The 17,319-nt window shown below is 54.4% G+C and overlaps 1 protein-coding gene and 1 long non-coding RNA gene across 2 annotated transcripts; one reads left to right on the top strand and one right to left on the bottom strand.

Annotated features, from left to right (window-relative positions):
• Positions 1–2,011: 2,011 nt before the first annotated feature.
• Positions 2,012–9,126, top strand: SFXN3 (sideroflexin 3). The gene is made up of 11 exons (XM_054690330.1): positions 2,012–2,066; positions 3,283–3,446; positions 4,090–4,264; positions 4,580–4,674; positions 4,977–5,052; positions 5,183–5,268; positions 5,526–5,653; positions 5,820–5,869; positions 6,640–6,689; positions 7,150–7,197; positions 7,459–9,126. Exons 2-11 carry the CDS (start codon positions 3,286–3,288, stop codon positions 7,553–7,555), a joined length of 966 nt encoding a protein of 321 aa, XP_054546305.1. The 5' UTR covers positions 2,012–2,066; positions 3,283–3,285; the 3' UTR covers positions 7,556–9,126.
• On the bottom strand, positions 6,839–10,230 carry LOC129145005 (uncharacterized). Its single transcript, XR_008549964.1, has 3 exons — positions 10,112–10,230; positions 8,842–8,947; positions 6,839–6,901 (listed from the first exon to the last, which is right to left on the bottom strand). It is a non-coding gene; the product is annotated as an uncharacterized LOC129145005 (long non-coding RNA).
• Between the last annotated feature and the right edge of the window lie 7,089 nt (positions 10,231–17,319).

Here is a 17,319-nt window from a genome sequence, read left to right as displayed (position 1 = left end):
AGGGAGAGCTCAGTTTGGGGGAGGGGTGTCCAGGCAGCGCCTGCTGTTCCCCAGAATTCCCTGTCCTCCCCCAGCTTTGAGATTCAGACCCCATGCCTCAGGCCCCTCACTTCTCCCACCCCCCTCAAGGAACTGCCCAGTTCAGCCACCATCATGGACTTCTGGAGCTATTTGCTCAAGGGGGTGGACGCCTCTCCTTGCCCTCTCATGCCTTCTCTCAGCTGAGTCATCAGTTCTGAGAGGATCAGAGGGTGGAGATGGGGTTATTGCAGGCCCTGGGGCTTCAAGCAGTGCGAGAGAAAATGTGGTCGGAACAATTCACTGCACTCTGCAACTGGATAGGGAGCCAGCCATCCCTGCTGCCCCCTCTTGGCCTCAAGGTCAGAGCTTCAGAATCTGGACAGCTGCAAACTAAGGGACCCAGAGATTTCCTGGTCCCCAACAGATCCCCAGGCTCAGGGTAGCAGTCGTCTTCCTGTCCTCTCCGTCTAAAGAGGTTGTGATGAACCTCTCCCAGATTTGGGGGCAGGACCTCCCTGCTGGAGCCCCACAGCATCCCACAAAAACCCGGGACAAGTCCCCCAGAGCAACCATGGCATCCAAAACACAGCACCGCACCGCCGGCTGGATCCTCCCGGCCCCCCACCTCTCCGGTCCGGCCCCCCTCACCTGCTTGCGTGGAGGGCTGCTGGCCTTGCCTGCCCGCGGGCGGGCGCGAGCGACTGCCGCAGACTGGGGAGCCCCGCCCGGATCCGCCGAGGCTGCAGGAATAGGGCTGGCCCGCGCAGCCCCGGATTCCCGTTGGCTAGGAGGGCTGCCTGTCACTCCCTCCGCCACCTTGGGAGCCCAGAACAGTCGTTTGTCACCTGGGCTGCGGGCCGCTGGGTTCTACCAGCTCCGGTTCGAGTTCTGCCGCCACACCCCGCTCCCCGAACCTAGGGTTTGGGTCTCAGTTGGCCCGATTCCCAGAACCGTGGCTTCTCCCGGCCAACCCAGCGACCCGGGGTCCTGGAATTGCCACCTGTCCGCAGTCCTCCCGAGGCTCAGTGAGGGAAGGCCACCTGGGCAGGAGGACAGGAGCCGGGGCCCCAGCCTTGCTGTGGGGAGGGAGGCGAGCACTTTCCGTCCGGCGGCTGAGTTGTGGGTGTGTGTGCAGAGTGTGGCCATCTTCCCAGGCGCCCTCCTAGGTCAGCGCGTCTCTCCGGGTAATCGGTCCTGGAAAGGACCCGCGGCCGGGGAGCTGGCCCCGGGGCACTAAGGGGAGGAGGAATTCTTCTCATCCACTTGCTGGATGCGGACAGGTCCCTTGAGCTTCCGCCCCTCCACCCCGGGGCCCGAGGTTAATGTCCGCGGTGCGGGAGCAAGCACTGGGGGTGTAAGGAGGTGGGGACCCAGGGGAGCTAGAGGCCACGGAGGGCGTCGGGAGGGGCTGTGGAGGAGGAAAGGGTTGGGGACACAGCACGGGCACGAGAGGATCGGGGTGTGAAGGGGTGTGAATGTCAAGGTGCTTAACGGGCACTGGGGTAGGAGCCCAGGGGGCCAAGTAGGCAGAGGTCATTGCCAAGGCAGCCAAGTAAACAGCCAGGCGGTAACCCGAGTCCCTCCGGGCGCATCATCAGAAAACGGGTCCTTCACGCCGCCCGCCTGCGGGCGCAGCCTCGCCCCGCGCGCCGGGACCCCTGGCGCGGAGGCCGGGCGCCCGCGAGGTCAGCCGGGGCGCGGCCGGCAAAGGGCGCCACCGGCCGCCGCGCCTCCCCTGCGCTCTGGCCGCGGCTGGGGCCACGACCGATGCCCGAGCGCGGGTTGGCCCGGCGGGCAGCCTGGGGCGCTAGCTCCGGGCCGGGGGCGGCGCCCCGAAGAGCTCCCACCGCCCCCAGGCTCCGCCAATCCTCGGGCTCGCCGGGCGGACGCGCCCCGGGAGGCCCCGCCCCCGGCTGGGGCGCGTCACGCGTGACGCCGCGCGAGGGCGGCCGGGCGGGGGCGCGGCTGGCGGGAGGCGGGGCTCACGGCTGCGGAGGCCCGGAGCCGCGAGCCCAGGAGCCCGGAGCCCGCGAGCCCAGCGAGACGTGAGTGCCGGCGCCCCGCGGCCGGGCGGGGGCGGGGGCGGGGGTGTGAGGACCGGGAGCCGGGAGGGGGGCCCGCCTGGGCGCGCGCTCTCCGCCCGGGAATCCCGCGTCTCGGGCCCCGGGAGGGTCGCAGGGAGGGTGGGTGGGCCGTGTCGAGGTGGGGCTCCGTGTGGTCTCGCGTTCCAGCGTCTGCACGCGATGGGTGTGTGGGGGGGGTGTGTGCAAGTCATGGTCTTTATGGACCAGTGTGTGCAGGGTGTGTCACCTTGTTTGTGTGTCTATGTAGGGCGTGAATGATGGTGTCTTTGCTTTTGGGGTGTGTGTGTGTGTGTGTGTGTGTGTGTGTGTGTGTGTGTGAGAGAGAGAGAGAGAGAGAGAGAGAGAGAGAGAGAGAGAGAAGGGTGTGTCTGCCTGTGAGGGAGGAAGTGTGGTTGGAGAAGATTAGTCACTGTAGGATTTTGCCCACTGCAGCCAGATGGCTGCTCCAGGCCTTCCTCTCTTCCCGGTGGAGGGGGCCATCTACTGAATCCTGCTCCTTTCTGGAGACAGGTGACTTGGGGGAGAGGTGGAGAGGTGTGTGTGCCAACCCTGCCCAGCTGGGGAACAGGAGAGCCTCAGGCTGTTCCGTGTGGGTCTGGGAAGAGGTGTCTAGAGAGGGCACTTGTGCATGCACACGCGCACACACAGAGCTGGCATCAGACCCCTATTTGAGATCTGGCATGGATAAGTGCAGGGGTGGCCAATGAGCCCTGGCTCCCCTCCAGTCAAGGACTGGGGTGTAGGGTAACTGACTCCCTTTCCAAACAGGCTGGGGCCAAAACCTGTCAGGAATGTGGATGTGCAAGGCATGTAGTGTACATTTTCTGTGCTTACAGAGCACAAGAGTGACTGCACGAGGGTTAGGTGCTGCTCACACATCAACCACACGCATGTAAATCCTCACTGGTGAAAGTACACCAGGCCAGAGGGAAAGGAGATCTGTTTTCCTGGTGCTGTTCTCCCCTCCCCCTCCTCTAGAGCTGCAGGTCCCTGGGCTGGACATTGCCTAGAAAACAGCTCCTCCCCATACCCTTGCCTACCTATCTGGAGTCACCTTGAGCTCTAGAAGGGCTTGGCGATAGGCCTGGGGACCAGGATAGGTCCATCAGAGCTTCCCCAAGTGGAGGCCTTGGACCGCTTTTCTTGGAATCCTCTGACCCTGGTCCCTGCTCTGCAGAAAATGGGTGAATTGCCCTTAGATATCAACATCCAGGAACCTCGCTGGGACCAAAGCACTTTCCTGGGCAGAGCCCGGCACTTCTTCACTGTGACTGACCCCCGAAATCTGCTGCTGTCTGGGGCACAGTTGGAAGCTTCCCGAAGCATCGTGCAGAACTACAGGTGACCCCCTGCCCCATCTGACCCCATTCTCCAAGGTCTCATTCCCTGCCATTAAAACAGTACCTTTTCCTCCTTCCTCCCCAAGCTTGAGAGTGACCCTGTCCTACTCCATAGGTCCCTCACTCCCTGGCCTTGTCTGCTGGAATCACAGATGACTCTGGCACAGAACTTTAACCCAAAGAACTTTAGGGTGTTTGGGTTGTGAAGGTGGTATCAGCTGTTATGGGCAAGGGCTGTTCGGTGCTTCACAAACCCTCTAGAAGGACCTCATCCTCTGCTGGGCCATCCTTTGCAAGGATAGAGGCCCAGGGAGGTAGGAGGGCATTCCTTCTGTCTCCAGGAAGAAAAATCCTTGCAAGACACAGCCATTTTTGATCCATTGGAAATCACTGTTACTCATAACCCAGCACTTGGGCAGAAATAAAAGGGGGTGCCCCTTTGTGTTGGTGGAAGAGAATAGAAATAGGAGTCCCTGCTTCTGGGAAGCTTTGACTTTCCCCCACAGACAAGGAGCTCCTTTATTCTAAAATCGGGGGCCAAAGTTCCTGATCCTCTGCCCAGACTTCCCCTGAGCTGGGTGTGCAGGGCTGAGGGGTGTGGGTGGATCTGTCCCTCGAATTGCCTTTCTGCTCCCTGCCTGCAGGGCTGGTGTGGTGACCCCAGGGCTCACCGAAGACCAGCTGTGGAGGGCTAAGTATGTGTACGACTCTGCCTTCCATCCGGACACGGGAGAGAAGTTGGTCCTGATTGGCCGCATGTCAGCCCAGGTGCCCATGAACATGACCATCACTGGCTGCATGCTCACCTTCTACAGGCAGGTCCCGCCCCATGGTCATTCTGTCTGAGCTGGAGCATGGCTTGATGACCAGTGTCTCCTCTCGCGGTCAGTCTGGGCAGAAAATAGTGGGTGGGGAGAGCTTTTGTTAGCATCCCTTCTGTTCCTCGGAACTCAGATGGTGGGTGTGTTTGTGCAGGGGCGGGACATCATGTAGGGGGCACCACAGCAGCTTCTAGGGCCATAAGCTGGGCCTCTCCTGAGGCTTGGAGAATAGTTTGGGGTTTATTGTCAGGCTCCGATGGATGAGGAACACTGCAGAGGGGCCAGAAGTAAGTGTCTCTGTTTCCCCAGGAAGACCCCCACCGTGGTGTTCTGGCAGTGGGTGAATCAGTCCTTCAACGCCATCGTGAACTACTCCAACCGCAGTGGTGATGCTCCCATCACTGTGGGGTGAGCCCTGATCCCCAAGAAGAGCTGCAGGCTTGGACTCTTCTCTCCACCCACCACTGCTCCCTCCTGTTCCTGGAGAGCCCTCCCCATTTCCTTGGCCTGACTTCCAGCATGGGCTCTGGAGGGCCCACTTCTCTTCCTGGGGAGGGATTGGAGCCTCCAGACAAATCTGCAGTGGAGCGGGGAGGGGTGATTCTCCACAATGAGGCCACCCTCCCCCGCCTCCTGACTGAGGATGCAGCATGTCTGGAGGAACAGGCCACGTGCTGGACTGTTCACCTCCCCCCTCTGTCCTCCCACAGGCAGCTGGGAACAGCATATGTGAGCGCCACCACTGGCGCTGTGGCCACAGCACTGGGACTCAAATCCCTCACCAAGGTGATGAGCCCATTCACTTTTATTCACCTCCTTCTTTCCCACCTCCCCTCCACCCAACCTGATGCTCCCCTGTCTCTCCCCAGAGTTCCGTGTTCCTCAGGAACACTAAATGACTTCTTTGCTCCCCCAGCACCTGCCCGCCCTGGTTGGCAGGTTTGTGCCTTTTGCAGCTGTGGCAGCTGCCAACTGCATCAATATCCCCCTGATGAGGCAGCGGTGAGTGGCCTCGACTCCTGTGCATGATGACCAGTGTCTCCTCACACTGGCGTGCGCACCAGTGTGCCTGTGCACATACCCTCCACCAGGCAGATGAGCCTGAAGCGGGCGCAGACGCTGGGCCCAGTCTCAGTCAGACCCTGGGACCCCGGGGTGGAGAACCAGCTTTTGAATCTGGGGTTTCTGCTGGGACCCCAGGGATGGAGCATTGCAGGTGGGATTTTGGGCTCGCGATCTGACACCCAGCCCCTTTCCAGGGAGTTGCAGGTGGGCATCCCAGTAACTGATGAGGAGGGGAAGCGACTGGGACACTCCGTGACTGCAGCTAAGCAAGGAATCTTCCAGGTGGTGATATCAAGAATCTGCATGGCGATTCCTGCCATGGGTGAGGCAGGGGTGGCCAGTGGGGCACGGGAGGCTCTATGAGGAGGGGGGTCATTCTTCAGAGGTTTTGAGGACTCTGGGGGAAGTGGAAGTTGTGAAGGGGGGTCCCTTCACACAGTTGGTGACTGTTCACCAACTCCCTCCCTCCCTGCTCTCTTTCCCCTCAGCCATTCCCCCCGTGATCATGGACACCCTGGAGAAGAAAGCCTTCCTGAAGGTACGCTGCTCTCACCACACCCGTCCTGGAAGTGGTGGTGGCTGGGAGCAGAAGTGACTGGTTAGGCTCCCAGCCCTCACTCCAGCCTGGCTTGAGTCTAAGACTTGCTACCCGATTGCCCTACCCCTGCTCTGCTTCTATCTGTCTTTGTTTATCAGGAGTGAATGGGGTGAAGGAACACTGGGGGAGAGGAGGAGGTGGTGAGGGTAGGAAGGAAATGCATTTTGTCTTGAAGGAAACTGGTGTCACTCCAGAGGCCTCTGACACACACAGGGTTGGACTCTTAGTCACGCTTGCTATCACACTCACGCTGTCATCACTACAGTGAGACGCACACACAGGTGCCCACACACATGGACGAGACAGGGAAGCAAGGCACAAGCATGCCAGCCCTGGCTCATTCATTGAACCTTTATCTGCCAGTGCTTATGGAGCACCAGCATGCTTACTGGGGGAGGTGAACATGGGTGAGCTGGGGCTTCCTGAAGAAAGCAGCTCCTGGAGGAAGTGAGGGAGGAAGAAGGAACAAGCAGTGGCCTGGGCCCCAATTCTGAGAGGTGACCCGATGCGAGAGGGGGATCTGGTTAAGTGAGGGTGGGGACCTGGAGAGAAGGATCCCAAACCTGTTATGGGTTTGGGAGAAAGAAAAGGGCAACATGTAGGAGGCTCAGGGGCAGGGCTGATGGGAGAGGGCCTTGGTGGGTGACGTGGGGTAGAGGTTGGGACCGGTAGGGCACACGTGCCTTTTCATTGTCTCTGTCTCCCCACAGCGCCGCCCCTGGCTGGGGGCACCCCTGCAGGTGGGACTGGTGGGCTTCTGGTAAGTGCAGGGAGTTTGCTAAGGTGTGCAAGGGGCCCCTTTCCGCCGCGCACAGGGTGGCAGCTTGCTGTTTCTCAGGTGTTTACGCACAACATTCGTTATATATTCAGCTGGTCCAGGCCCTGGACACCAGGACTGCCCGCTGTGTATAGTAGGGGGTGGTCCCTGTCCTTGAAGGTCAAGAATCTAGTTGAAGGGGCTCCAATATTCATCTGTAAGAGGAAACCATGGAAATAGACCTGGAATTAGGAATTAGGCACATCTGTCTCCCAATTCTGCCAGCTGCCTGGGAGCTCTGGGCCGCTGCCCCCAAGGCCTTTTCCCAGTCAAGACTTAATGTCAGTGCTAACTTTCACTCATCTCCATCCCTAGGGGCTGTCTCCTAAGATGGGCTGGGGTGTGGCAGGGGGAACACCCTGAGGTCAAAGCTTCACACACCTTTCCTATATTCTCCCCTCAGCCTGGTATTTGCCACCCCCCTGTGCTGTGCCCTGTTCCCTCAGAGAAGGTAAGTGCTGCCTCTGGGCGCACTGGACAGGGCTCCCCATTTTTGGAACCAGCTGACCTAAAGGTCCTAAAGGTCAGCATGTTCCCAGAGGAGGCCTGGCAGGCACTCAGCTTATCCTGGGGAGGGGCAGCTGGGGAAGTGGCATGGCTGTGCCTTCTGGCAGTGGAAGGATAAGATTCTTCAGCCTGAGAGGAGGGTCTCTTAGTCTGGGGTGGGGGCTGGGGTCAGGGGACACAATGTGCCTGCGCTCTTCTCTTGCAGCTCCATACACGTGAGCCGGCTGGAGCCAGAGCTAAGAGCTCGGATCTGTGAGGAAAACTCCAGCATCGAAGTGGTTTACTACAACAAGGGGCTCTGAGGGAGGTCAGCACCCACCCCCTTACCCACCCCCTTGGGCTACTGCTTTAATGGAGCCTTGCCATCCCTACCACTTGCCCATCTGCTGGGTACTGGGCAGAGACTTAGGGGACAGCAGCCATTGAGACCAACAATTACTAAGCTGGAGAGGTGCCCCTCTAAGCCTTTTTCTTTTTGTTTCTGGGTTCAAAGGGTAGGGTCACCTTTCTCCTCGCTTGTGTGTCTACATGTACACATGTGTGATAGATATATGTATATACCTGCTGTCTGGAAACTAGAGACAGATGTGCTGTCCTGTCCTGGGGTGTCCTCATATCTGGCTTCCCCTCTTGGCTTCCTGCCACCCACCAGCCAGCCAGGTCACAGGACCTCCTTCTACCAGCCAAGTCATTTCCTTCTGTGCACAGAAGGAGCCCCAGGCTCTCCAGAAAAAACTGAGGTACACTTGTAGGTCACACTGGGCTGAATCCTTCAGATTTCTGATTCCTGGCTCCCAAAGCTGACTTGGAACTGGGGTGGCGGGGGAATACGGGATGAGGGAGGCAGGGGGCTGATGCATCCTTCAGTGCCATCGCCCATCCTGGAATAGATCATTCCACCAGAACAAACGAGGGTCAGTTTCCTGCACCATGCTGGCCATCTCCCCACCCCACCCCACCCCACAGTGTGCATCTTCAGGCACAATTTTATGGGGTCTTGGTCTTCTCTGACATCATAACTTCAAATCTAAGCCTACACTCCACCCCCCTCCCAAAAGCCACGAAGGCAGAACAAGCATTCCCCTTTCAGGCTCCCACCACCCTCTTACGGGGAACACAGCTGTGGGAATGGTGCTTAAGCTCCACAGGTATCCAGGTTGGTGTCACTAGGACAACTTCAAAAGCAACTAGGCCCCAACTGTAAAATCTTAAGACAGGGAATTGTGTGTTACATTGATCTATGTGAGACACTCAGCAGAACTCCAGCCTGAGCTCCTTCTCTTTCTTGAGATTTGGCTCTGTCGCTACCCCCGCTTCCACCCCCAAGAGGAGGAAAGGCCCGGGCATCAATGGCTGGTCCAAACAGGAGGTGGGCTTGGGGATGGCGCATGTGGTGGCAAACTCCTCAATGCAGAGTTGGATGTTGGCTCCAGCTCCTATGACTTGGACTGAAGCAGGAAGTGGGCTAGATGAAGGCCCAAAGGGGACCCTATGAGAACACTCCTGCCAACCAACTGCCACCAGTGATAAAAGCTATGATGCCGTTGTTACTCAATAAACTGCAAACCTGTGTGCTTCTTAGCCTCACCTGACTTCTGGTCCTGAGTGCCTAGGAGGAGCCTCAGGTGTCTGGCTTTCCCTTCTCTGTCCTTCCTCCTCTTCTGTAGGGAGCCTCTCCGCCAGCAGAGGGCGCTCTAAGATTAGAAAAATCAGTCCCTAAGCCCCCTGAGTATGAGAAGTAGAGGGGGCTATAGATCCCTCCACCTTGCATTCCCTTAAGCCAGTGGAGTCTTGGCTTCATTTCATTTTTGTTGTTGTTTTTGGTGCTGGTGGTTATAAAACTTGTATTACTTTTAACAATGTATGTACATTCCTGGCCCCAGGAACTGCTGTCTGCACTGCTGAAGGAAGCTGGTACCCAGGTGGGAACAGGGACCAAATTAGCAGGACTTCTGTGCATGTCAACTCCTTTTCATTTCCTTTTTCACTGGGGAAATAGATCACACATCTACACACCAGTTCAGGCTCTCGAGACTTCTTGGGTCCCTTCAAGCATTTGGCATGGCGGGGATGTGTGTGTATATTTTGTCTTCAGGGAAACCTCTGGAGAGAGGAGGACTAGAGGGCTAAGGCCTGCTCAGTTCATCAGTGACCAGCACACCCTCCACGCCCCTCCATGCCCCCACTGACACAACACAGGAACAAGCACGGCAGGGACCTCTTGCCAGTTAGCACCCGCCACCCATCCAAGGGCCCAATACCTACATTTCCTCCCTAGTTATGTAACCCCTTTTAGTTTCTGGGGGAAAATGAGGCCAAATTTCATGCCTATGTACAGCTGGTGAGAGCTACTATTAAATATTTTATTTTTTTAATTTTTTTTACTATTAAATATTTTATAGTTGCCTCTCTTATGCTGAGACTTGGTTTTAGAGTCAAAAAAATAAACATAAATGATCTATAATAAAATCCATTCCCTACTCCCTGTTGGGAAACACCTCCCATCTCCCTTTTCTCAGCCCAAAGCTCTCACTGTAGGTGTTGGGGAGACATATTTAGGGCTGGATAGTTTCAAAGCAGCCTTAAGTGAGCATGCCACCTTGGCGTGGGCTCACTCATAAACTAGAACTCACTTGGGTAGGCAGTGGGGGTGACACTAGCTTCTGTTCATTGAGTCCTACTCTGCGTGCCAAGCTTAGTAAGCCAAGTGCTGCTCTAAGTCCATCTCTTTAGATTTTCACAAACACCCTGGAAGGCTTAAAGACATTAGGAAAGCTGCCCACAGAGACACATCAGGAGGTGATGGAGTGGGATTCAAGCCATGACTCTGAATTCACCATGCTATGCTTTTTACTTACCTGCCAGTCTCCCACCAAGCTTGAGGTCATTTTCTTAGTTCCTCAAACATTCCAGGGCATCTCCTCCTGGGGTCCAGTTGGTTTACAGCCCAGCAAAAGTGACAGCCACTGAGGAGTTTCCAGGCTTATAGAAGGAGTACAAGCAGAGATTCCCATTCTTGATTAAATACAGGATGACATTTTCAGTTCTATCCTGTTCTGCCAATCTGGGCCAGCATCTCCCACTAAGTCCACTGGAGTCCTGGGTCAACTCCTGAAGCCTCTTTCTACAGTGACAGCTTTGACCTTGGTTAGAGGCCTTGAACTTTTACTGGAAAAAATCTATGTAAGATAAAACCATTTAGGGAGTGAGGTATGGGAATCTCTGTAGAACAAGATCATTTAGAATGTTTTGTAATAGAATTATCTGTGTTCTGCAGATAACACTAAACCATGACAGAGAAGATGGGCCAGGGAGCCAGCGGGCCAGTTAAGAAGGAAAACTTGGCTGCCATTTTTTAAAAACAGGTTTTTCTGTTTAATTTTTTTTTATTATTTATGCATACAAGACTGGGGTACAGGCCTGGGTGGGGGGGGTGTGCTGTTTGAGAGGATTCACCAGAGTGGGGAGCAGAACAGGCGGATTAACCGAAATACACTGCTGAGAGAAGCCAGGGTGACAGTAGAGCTCTGCTGGGCCATGTGGGTTACCTCTTTGGCCAGGGATCCAACTCATGGGGCAGTAGCTGCGGATTACTTCATAGTGCTGACATTTAACTCCTCGGGCCACTAGGGAGGCCCCTTTGCTGCCATTTTTTCCTTCCTAATTCCATGCCAGCTTCTCAAAGCAATTAAATTAAATTAAATTAAAGCTTTAGGCTAACTTCATCGGCTCCCTAGGGGCAAATCCCAGCCAGGTACGTTTTCCAAACTCTCTCCACATACTTGGAATTTTCCTTGGGAGTCAGCGTTTGGGCAGAGGTAGCACTTTTCTCACTGGGCTCAGACTCCAGAGATCTCCTCTGGAAGCCTTCACCCTTTGTTATTGCCTTTGCCCCGCCTTCTCCCCCTGACCTGGCCTCATCTGCTCCAGAGCACTCGCCTTAACCATTACCAAAAAAGACGACAAATCGCCCTCTCTCCTATATCCGCCTTTTAAGGATAAAATGGCTTGTGTCTGGAGCCCTGGCTTAGCCTGGCCTTAGGGAGCGTGCCAAGTAGCTTTTCTAGCCGGGTCATTGGGATTAATAAGGCCGGCATCCTAAGGGCTGGTGGTTAGACACAGTTTCAGGTCCGACCTTGTAGGCTCTCGTCAGTCAGACTAGCCTGGTCCCGCCGGATCCGGAGCCTTCCAAGTCAAAGCCACGCTCTGTTTCCTGGCGGTCAAACTTACCAGTCACAAATCAGCCCTGTGCGGAGGGCTTGTCAATCTTAGGTAAGCCACGCCTCCATATAGATCTCAGCCAATCAAAACCAGAACTCGGTCCTGTGCCCCCTGTCAGTCAAAGCTAAACTCGGCCCCGCCTCTTTCCCGTTTCCCAGGCAACGGCTTAAAGCGCCTCAAGGCAGGCGTGCAGTTCCCCCCGCCCCTGCCCACACATGCCGGCCCCCCCTCCCCCGCCCCTGCTCCAGAACCTGGAACCTATGTCTCAAATTCGCTTCCTGGATGACTTCGGTTCTGGACCGCTAAGTCCGCCAACAGCCCCCCGGCCCTTTCCAGTCACGGAGCCCGCGAGCACCCCGACGCCTGCCCTTTGACTTCCTGCCCGGAAATCTGCGAGGCTTTGAAGGAATCTCGCGGGGTCCCTGCCCCTAGGTCCCAAATCCCTAGTTATTCGAAGTCTCGGAGGCTGCTGGCGCCGCAGCCCCCCCCGCCCCCCCAATCTCGCTCTCTGGCCTCGCACCCCGCACTTCAAGAAGCCTCCCCTGAGTGTGGCGCGGCGCCTGGCGCTGAGTGGGAGCGGCCTGTGAGTGATCAGTGCGTCTTTCCATCTGCCGGGACGCAGTCTGTGCCCTGCAGGCATTTAATTTAGGCGCCATTCCATGTCCCCTTTTCTGTCAGTCTCCCCGCACGTTGCAGTAATCTTGGATCCTGATGCGGGGGCAACCTTTCGCTAGAAATTGTGGAGGAATCTGCATGAGTTGGATCATTCACCTAAAGGGGGCTTCCTGTGCTTCTTCTCTCTTCCCTCTCGCCGGCAGCCGCAGCTTCAACTTCTTCAGTTTCCTCTTTCCAGTCCTCTCAGACCTGTGAGTTTTTGCAACTGAATAACTAGCGAGGGAAAGTGGGTGGGACCCTGCCTGACTTGTGTTACACACACAACCCGATCTCCCACGCCCCACCCCCACCCCCATTACATACAGTAGGAAAATAACCAGGGCCTGTAACAAGCAACTGAAAGCTCTTTCAGAGCAAAGTGCTTGCTTGTGGAGTAAGAGTTTGCTATGTTAACCTATAAATTAACCAATTAGCCTTCTATGTCCTTTTCTTCCTGGCAGAAGACTTTCACTCTCCTATCACCTGCAAGTCCTCAATCATTGACAACTCATTTCCCAGAAGCAGCACTTTGGTTTGGGTTTATTTATTTATTTTTTAAAAAGATTTATTTATCTATACAAGCACTGGGTACAGTCAGAAGCGTGGGAGGGTGAGAGAATTCACCAGAGCCAGAGCTGGGAGCAGAACAGGCAGACTGCCGAAATACACTGCTGAGGGGAGCAGCAGGCAGCAGGAGAGGTCTGCGCACCATGTGGGACCCTTGCTGGTGGCCAGGGATTGAACTGGCACTGCAGAGGCTGCGGGCAGCTTCGCAACCCAGCGCTCAACCTCTGCACCACCAGGAGAGGCCCTGGTTTGAGTTTTAATTGAAGTTAATTTGTGGAACAAAGAATGATTGTGGCTCACTTGGTAAGTAGGGGAAGGATTAAGTAGGGGGATGTACTAGAAGGATTCTTTTTTTTTATATTTATTTTATTATTTTTTTTAATAGAGGCATGCTTTATTTATTTGTTTGCTGGTTTGTTTGTTTTGTTTATACAAGCACTGGGTACAGTCAGAAGCGCAGGAGGGTGAGAGAATTCACCAGAGCCAGAGCGGGGAGCAGAGCAGGCAGAAGGACCGAAGTACACTGCTGAGGGGAGCAGCGGGCGGCAGGAGAGGTCTGACCCTCCTCGGGTGGCCGGGGAGCAGCCGGGGATCGAACCGGCGCCGCAGAGGCCGCGGGCAGCTTCACAACCCAGCGCTCAACCGCTGCACCACCGGGGAGGCCCTGTACTAGAAGGATTCTGTGGTAAATTTCAGCATCAGAAATGAAACTAACCAAGCAGGTTTGCAAAGGGCAGGAAGCTGGACAGCTCTGGGGCCTCAGCAGCTGCGGTATATTGGCACTGCCACTAACAGCTTTAGCCAGCTCCACTCTAATCTCTACATTCAAGTTTCAGAAATTAGTACAGCTTAGCTCAGTTGTCTACCCTGATGGTGACCAGGGGTCAAGGTCAAGTTACAAGTCCATTGGACATCAGGTTATACCTCTGTGGTTGGGGAGGTTCTCAAAGAACGGCAGTTATGTGAGCAGTTATGTGAGGAAAACACCAGATGGCATTTACCACATGAAGAAATTATTATTGGTCCTACACAGATGATTCTCTCAAGTTTAAGTGAACCCCCCCCCCAAGGCAAGCATCCTATTTTCAGTTTTTTTTCATTATAATAAAAAAACCACAATTAAAAATTTATCATTGTAACCACTTTAAGTAGCTGGTTCAACAGTGTTCAGCACAAAACAGACTTACATAAATGTTTCATCTCACAATCTGAATCTCTAAACCCATTAAACAACTCACTTTTCACTTTTATATACCCAGAGCATTTGTAATAGTACTCTGTACGTGTTGGCTGAATACATGAATATGGAATCCGAAAGTGACCTAAGCACCATTCATATGTTGTTCCTGGTTAAGGTCACTGATACAGTGCTTCTTGATTTGCCTTACACCGCAACAAAAATGTGACACACATACACACGACTCACGGCTTTAGAGATGTTTAGCTTCGAGGATAGAGGAGCATGTCCTTCCAGGAAGGCATGTCAGTATCTTAAGGACGGTGTTGCTTGAAAAGTTCCTTAAGAAGTGTGTAGCTTGTCCCTCGATACAGCTCCACAGGTGATAGCCAGTAAGAGAAGGAGCTCAGCCCTCCCTCTTCTGTCTCTCTAGGAACTGCAGGTGCAGGGGAGTGAATCAGAGAATGTCTCACATGTCATCAGAAGCCAACTCTATTGTCTGTCTGCTTCCCCACACAGGCCTTTTCTCTTTGACGGTGAGTTTCCTAGGTGCTGACTTATCCTCCACCTCTGCAGCTTCTTGGGGCTGGTATCATTTAAGGCATGCTGGAAAAGAAACATCTTCACCTTATTTTTGTCCAGAGTGGTCCCCCACAGTAGAGTTGTTGGGTCTCTGGTGGTATAGTTTCATTTTCATGATGTCCTTTCTAGGGCAAAAGGCACCGTGGGGTGAGGGTGGTACCTGGGAAGCAGTGGCGTGAGATCACGCTTCACCTTACAACATACCTGGGAGCATTGCTTTTCATGGCACTCAAGCTTTTTGCTGATTCTTGTTCATCCTGCTAGACTTGTTGGTCACTGCTGGTGATTTTCTATCAGGGCCCCATTTTTGCAAGCTGAATTCCCATACCTGGCCCTCCAGGCTGGCAGACTCCCCTGCTTATAGTTAACTCCCAAGTTGTGGACAAGATTCAAGGTCTTTCTTTTTTTTAAGATTTATTTTTCTTTATTTATGCATACAAAAATTGGGGGGTAGGCCAGAGGTGCAGGGCATGAGAGGATTCACCAGAGATAGAGTGGGGAGCAGGACAGATGTATCTATTGAAATACTTTGCTAAGGAGAACAGTGGGCGAGACAGGAGAGGTCTGCTGCACTATGTGTGCTAGCTCCTTGGCCAGGGATCGAACTCCTGCTGCAGTGGCTGGCAATAGCTTGATAGCACCGACTTTAACCCCTGTGCCACCAGGGAGGCCCAAGTACTTTTTTTTTTAAATCAAATAAAATGACCTCTATTCAATAGTTCCATACATTACAAGTTCACTAAGGGGGTTTGTTGCTTAAAGAAAACAGGTAAACTTGGAAACTCACTGTTTCCAAATTATCACCCAAGGCACCCCAGAGTGGCGCAATGAACTCAAAGGACAGTTGCAGAACATTTAAAGCTTTTGAGGGACACCCAGCAATAACTAGACATCTGTGGAGCACTGCACAAACTGCTAGCTAGCGGTAGTTCAGTTTCAAAATTAGATTGTGCTGCATTGCCTTCAATCATGTCTTTGCATAACTGTAACATTTTTTTATGGTTGTTTGACAAAAAGCAAGAAACTACACAACAATCAATGTGGAACAGGAAATGAAGGTGGCTGTATCTAAGCTAATTCCAAGTTTTGACAAGTTATGCAGAGCCCAACAGGTACAGACATTCCATTAGTAAGATTTTTTTAATTTTTTATTTATTTATGCATACAAAAATGTATGCAGGCCAGAGGTATGGGGGGGTGAGAGGATTCACCAGAGAGAGAGAGAGAGAGAGAGAGTGGGGAACAGAACAGGCAGATCGACTGAAATACACTGCTGAGGGGAGCAGCAGGTGAGTCAGGAGAGGTCTCCTGTGCCATGTGGGTAGCTCCCTGGCCGGGGATCAAACTCATGCTGCAGTGGCTGCGGATAGCTTCATGGGTTGCATCTTAACCCCTTGCGCCACCAGGGAGGGCCTCCATTAGTAAGTTATCAAGGTTGAAAACGACATAAAAATATTCCTTTTACTTCCAAATATGTGTATTCATTTTCAAACAGAATACAGGTAGTTATTAAGTTGTTTGAATTTAAGTGCTTGAAGGGAACTGTTAGATATTTCTTTGACCTAGGGTACCAAGAAAAATTACTGAAAAACTAAGGGTATCTTCATGAATGCAGACAGTGTGGGAACCCCTGTCCTAAATGAATGGGGAAATGACGGAATGAGAGACTATCACTTGGTTGTATTTGGGCCTCAGATCTCCCCTCTATACACTTGCCGGGTGCTATGCCTTCGAAAGAAATTTTCTCTTATTGAATTCCTAATAATTCCTTCTGGGAAGTTCTAACCTAGTTTCAGTGATCTGGGCTGTTCACAATGTGATCAGAGGGTGGTAGAGAGTCCCTAGGGACGGGGATGGAGGTGGTAATGTGGAAGCCAGGACTGCCTAGGTCAGGCCAGATCAGAAGATCAGAAGCAAGGGAGAGAAAGGAGGCTGAAGCCAGTGGGGCCGCTCCTTGCGTGGCTCTGTTGGGCATCTGGCCCGGCTCTGCTCGGTAGCCTGGTTTCCTTGGTAAACTCATCCCGAGACCTGGCCCCACACTGCGCCCCCTGTGGGTCTACGGACGCGCGGGAGAGGCTGGTTCCCTGCCACTGCCAGCCCCGGGGGTGTGGAGTTCCCCCACTCCCGGAAGGGAGGGGGTTGGCGCCGTTGGGGCCCCACGCAGGTTTACCCGTACCCCCTCCTTCCCTGCGCGCATCCTCACTTGACTGGCGGGCGCCTTCCCGGCGCGAGGAAGGCAGGATCCGCGGGTCCCTAGCTCCCCGGCTCATACATTAAAGATGCGGAGGCGCCGGGACAGCGGTGCCACAAACATGAAGACAAATTTTTAATCCTGAGCCAGAAGATGTCGGGAGATGGGGGGTGCGGGAGAAAAATGAATTAGGTTTTTATTATGTGTTTTATTATGCTGTAATTGAACAGGATTAGGTGAGAATACAATATATTTCTGATGCGGCGAAGGGGGTTCGGGGGAGGGAGAGAGGCTGACAACGAGAAAACAGCGAAGCCGGCAGATTAGTCCGGATTCCCAGGCGCGGTGGGTCCCAGGGGAGGGCAGAGCAGCGGCGCTGCCCGGGCTGGGTGGGCCCAACCCCGCTCCCCTCCCCCACCCGCAGGCGGTTTGGGTCAGCAGGGGGTGGAGGGGGGGCGCGAGGTGGGCGGCCTGCGGAACGGCTGGGTTAGCCACAGGTCCCGCCACCATGGGCTGGAGGAGAGGACAGACTTGAGAGCTGGAGGGCTGGAAGCTCACAGGCCCGCTCCAGAAGGGAAACTGAGTCACGGAGGGAGCAGGGACGTCGCTGTGAAAAGACAGGACTCTCTGGGGTCACGGGGTACCCGAGGCCCTCTAATTCACCCTTGCTTCTA

The sequence above is a fragment of the Talpa occidentalis genome, unplaced genomic scaffold (assembly GCF_014898055.3).
Source record: "Talpa occidentalis isolate TD23 unplaced genomic scaffold, MPIMG_talOcc4v2.1 talOcc4.8, whole genome shotgun sequence".
Classification (NCBI taxonomy): Eukaryota; Metazoa; Chordata; class Mammalia; order Eulipotyphla; family Talpidae; genus Talpa; species Talpa occidentalis.
The sequence above is the reverse complement of the archived record's forward strand: the minus strand, read 5'-3'. Positions and strand labels throughout refer to the sequence as shown.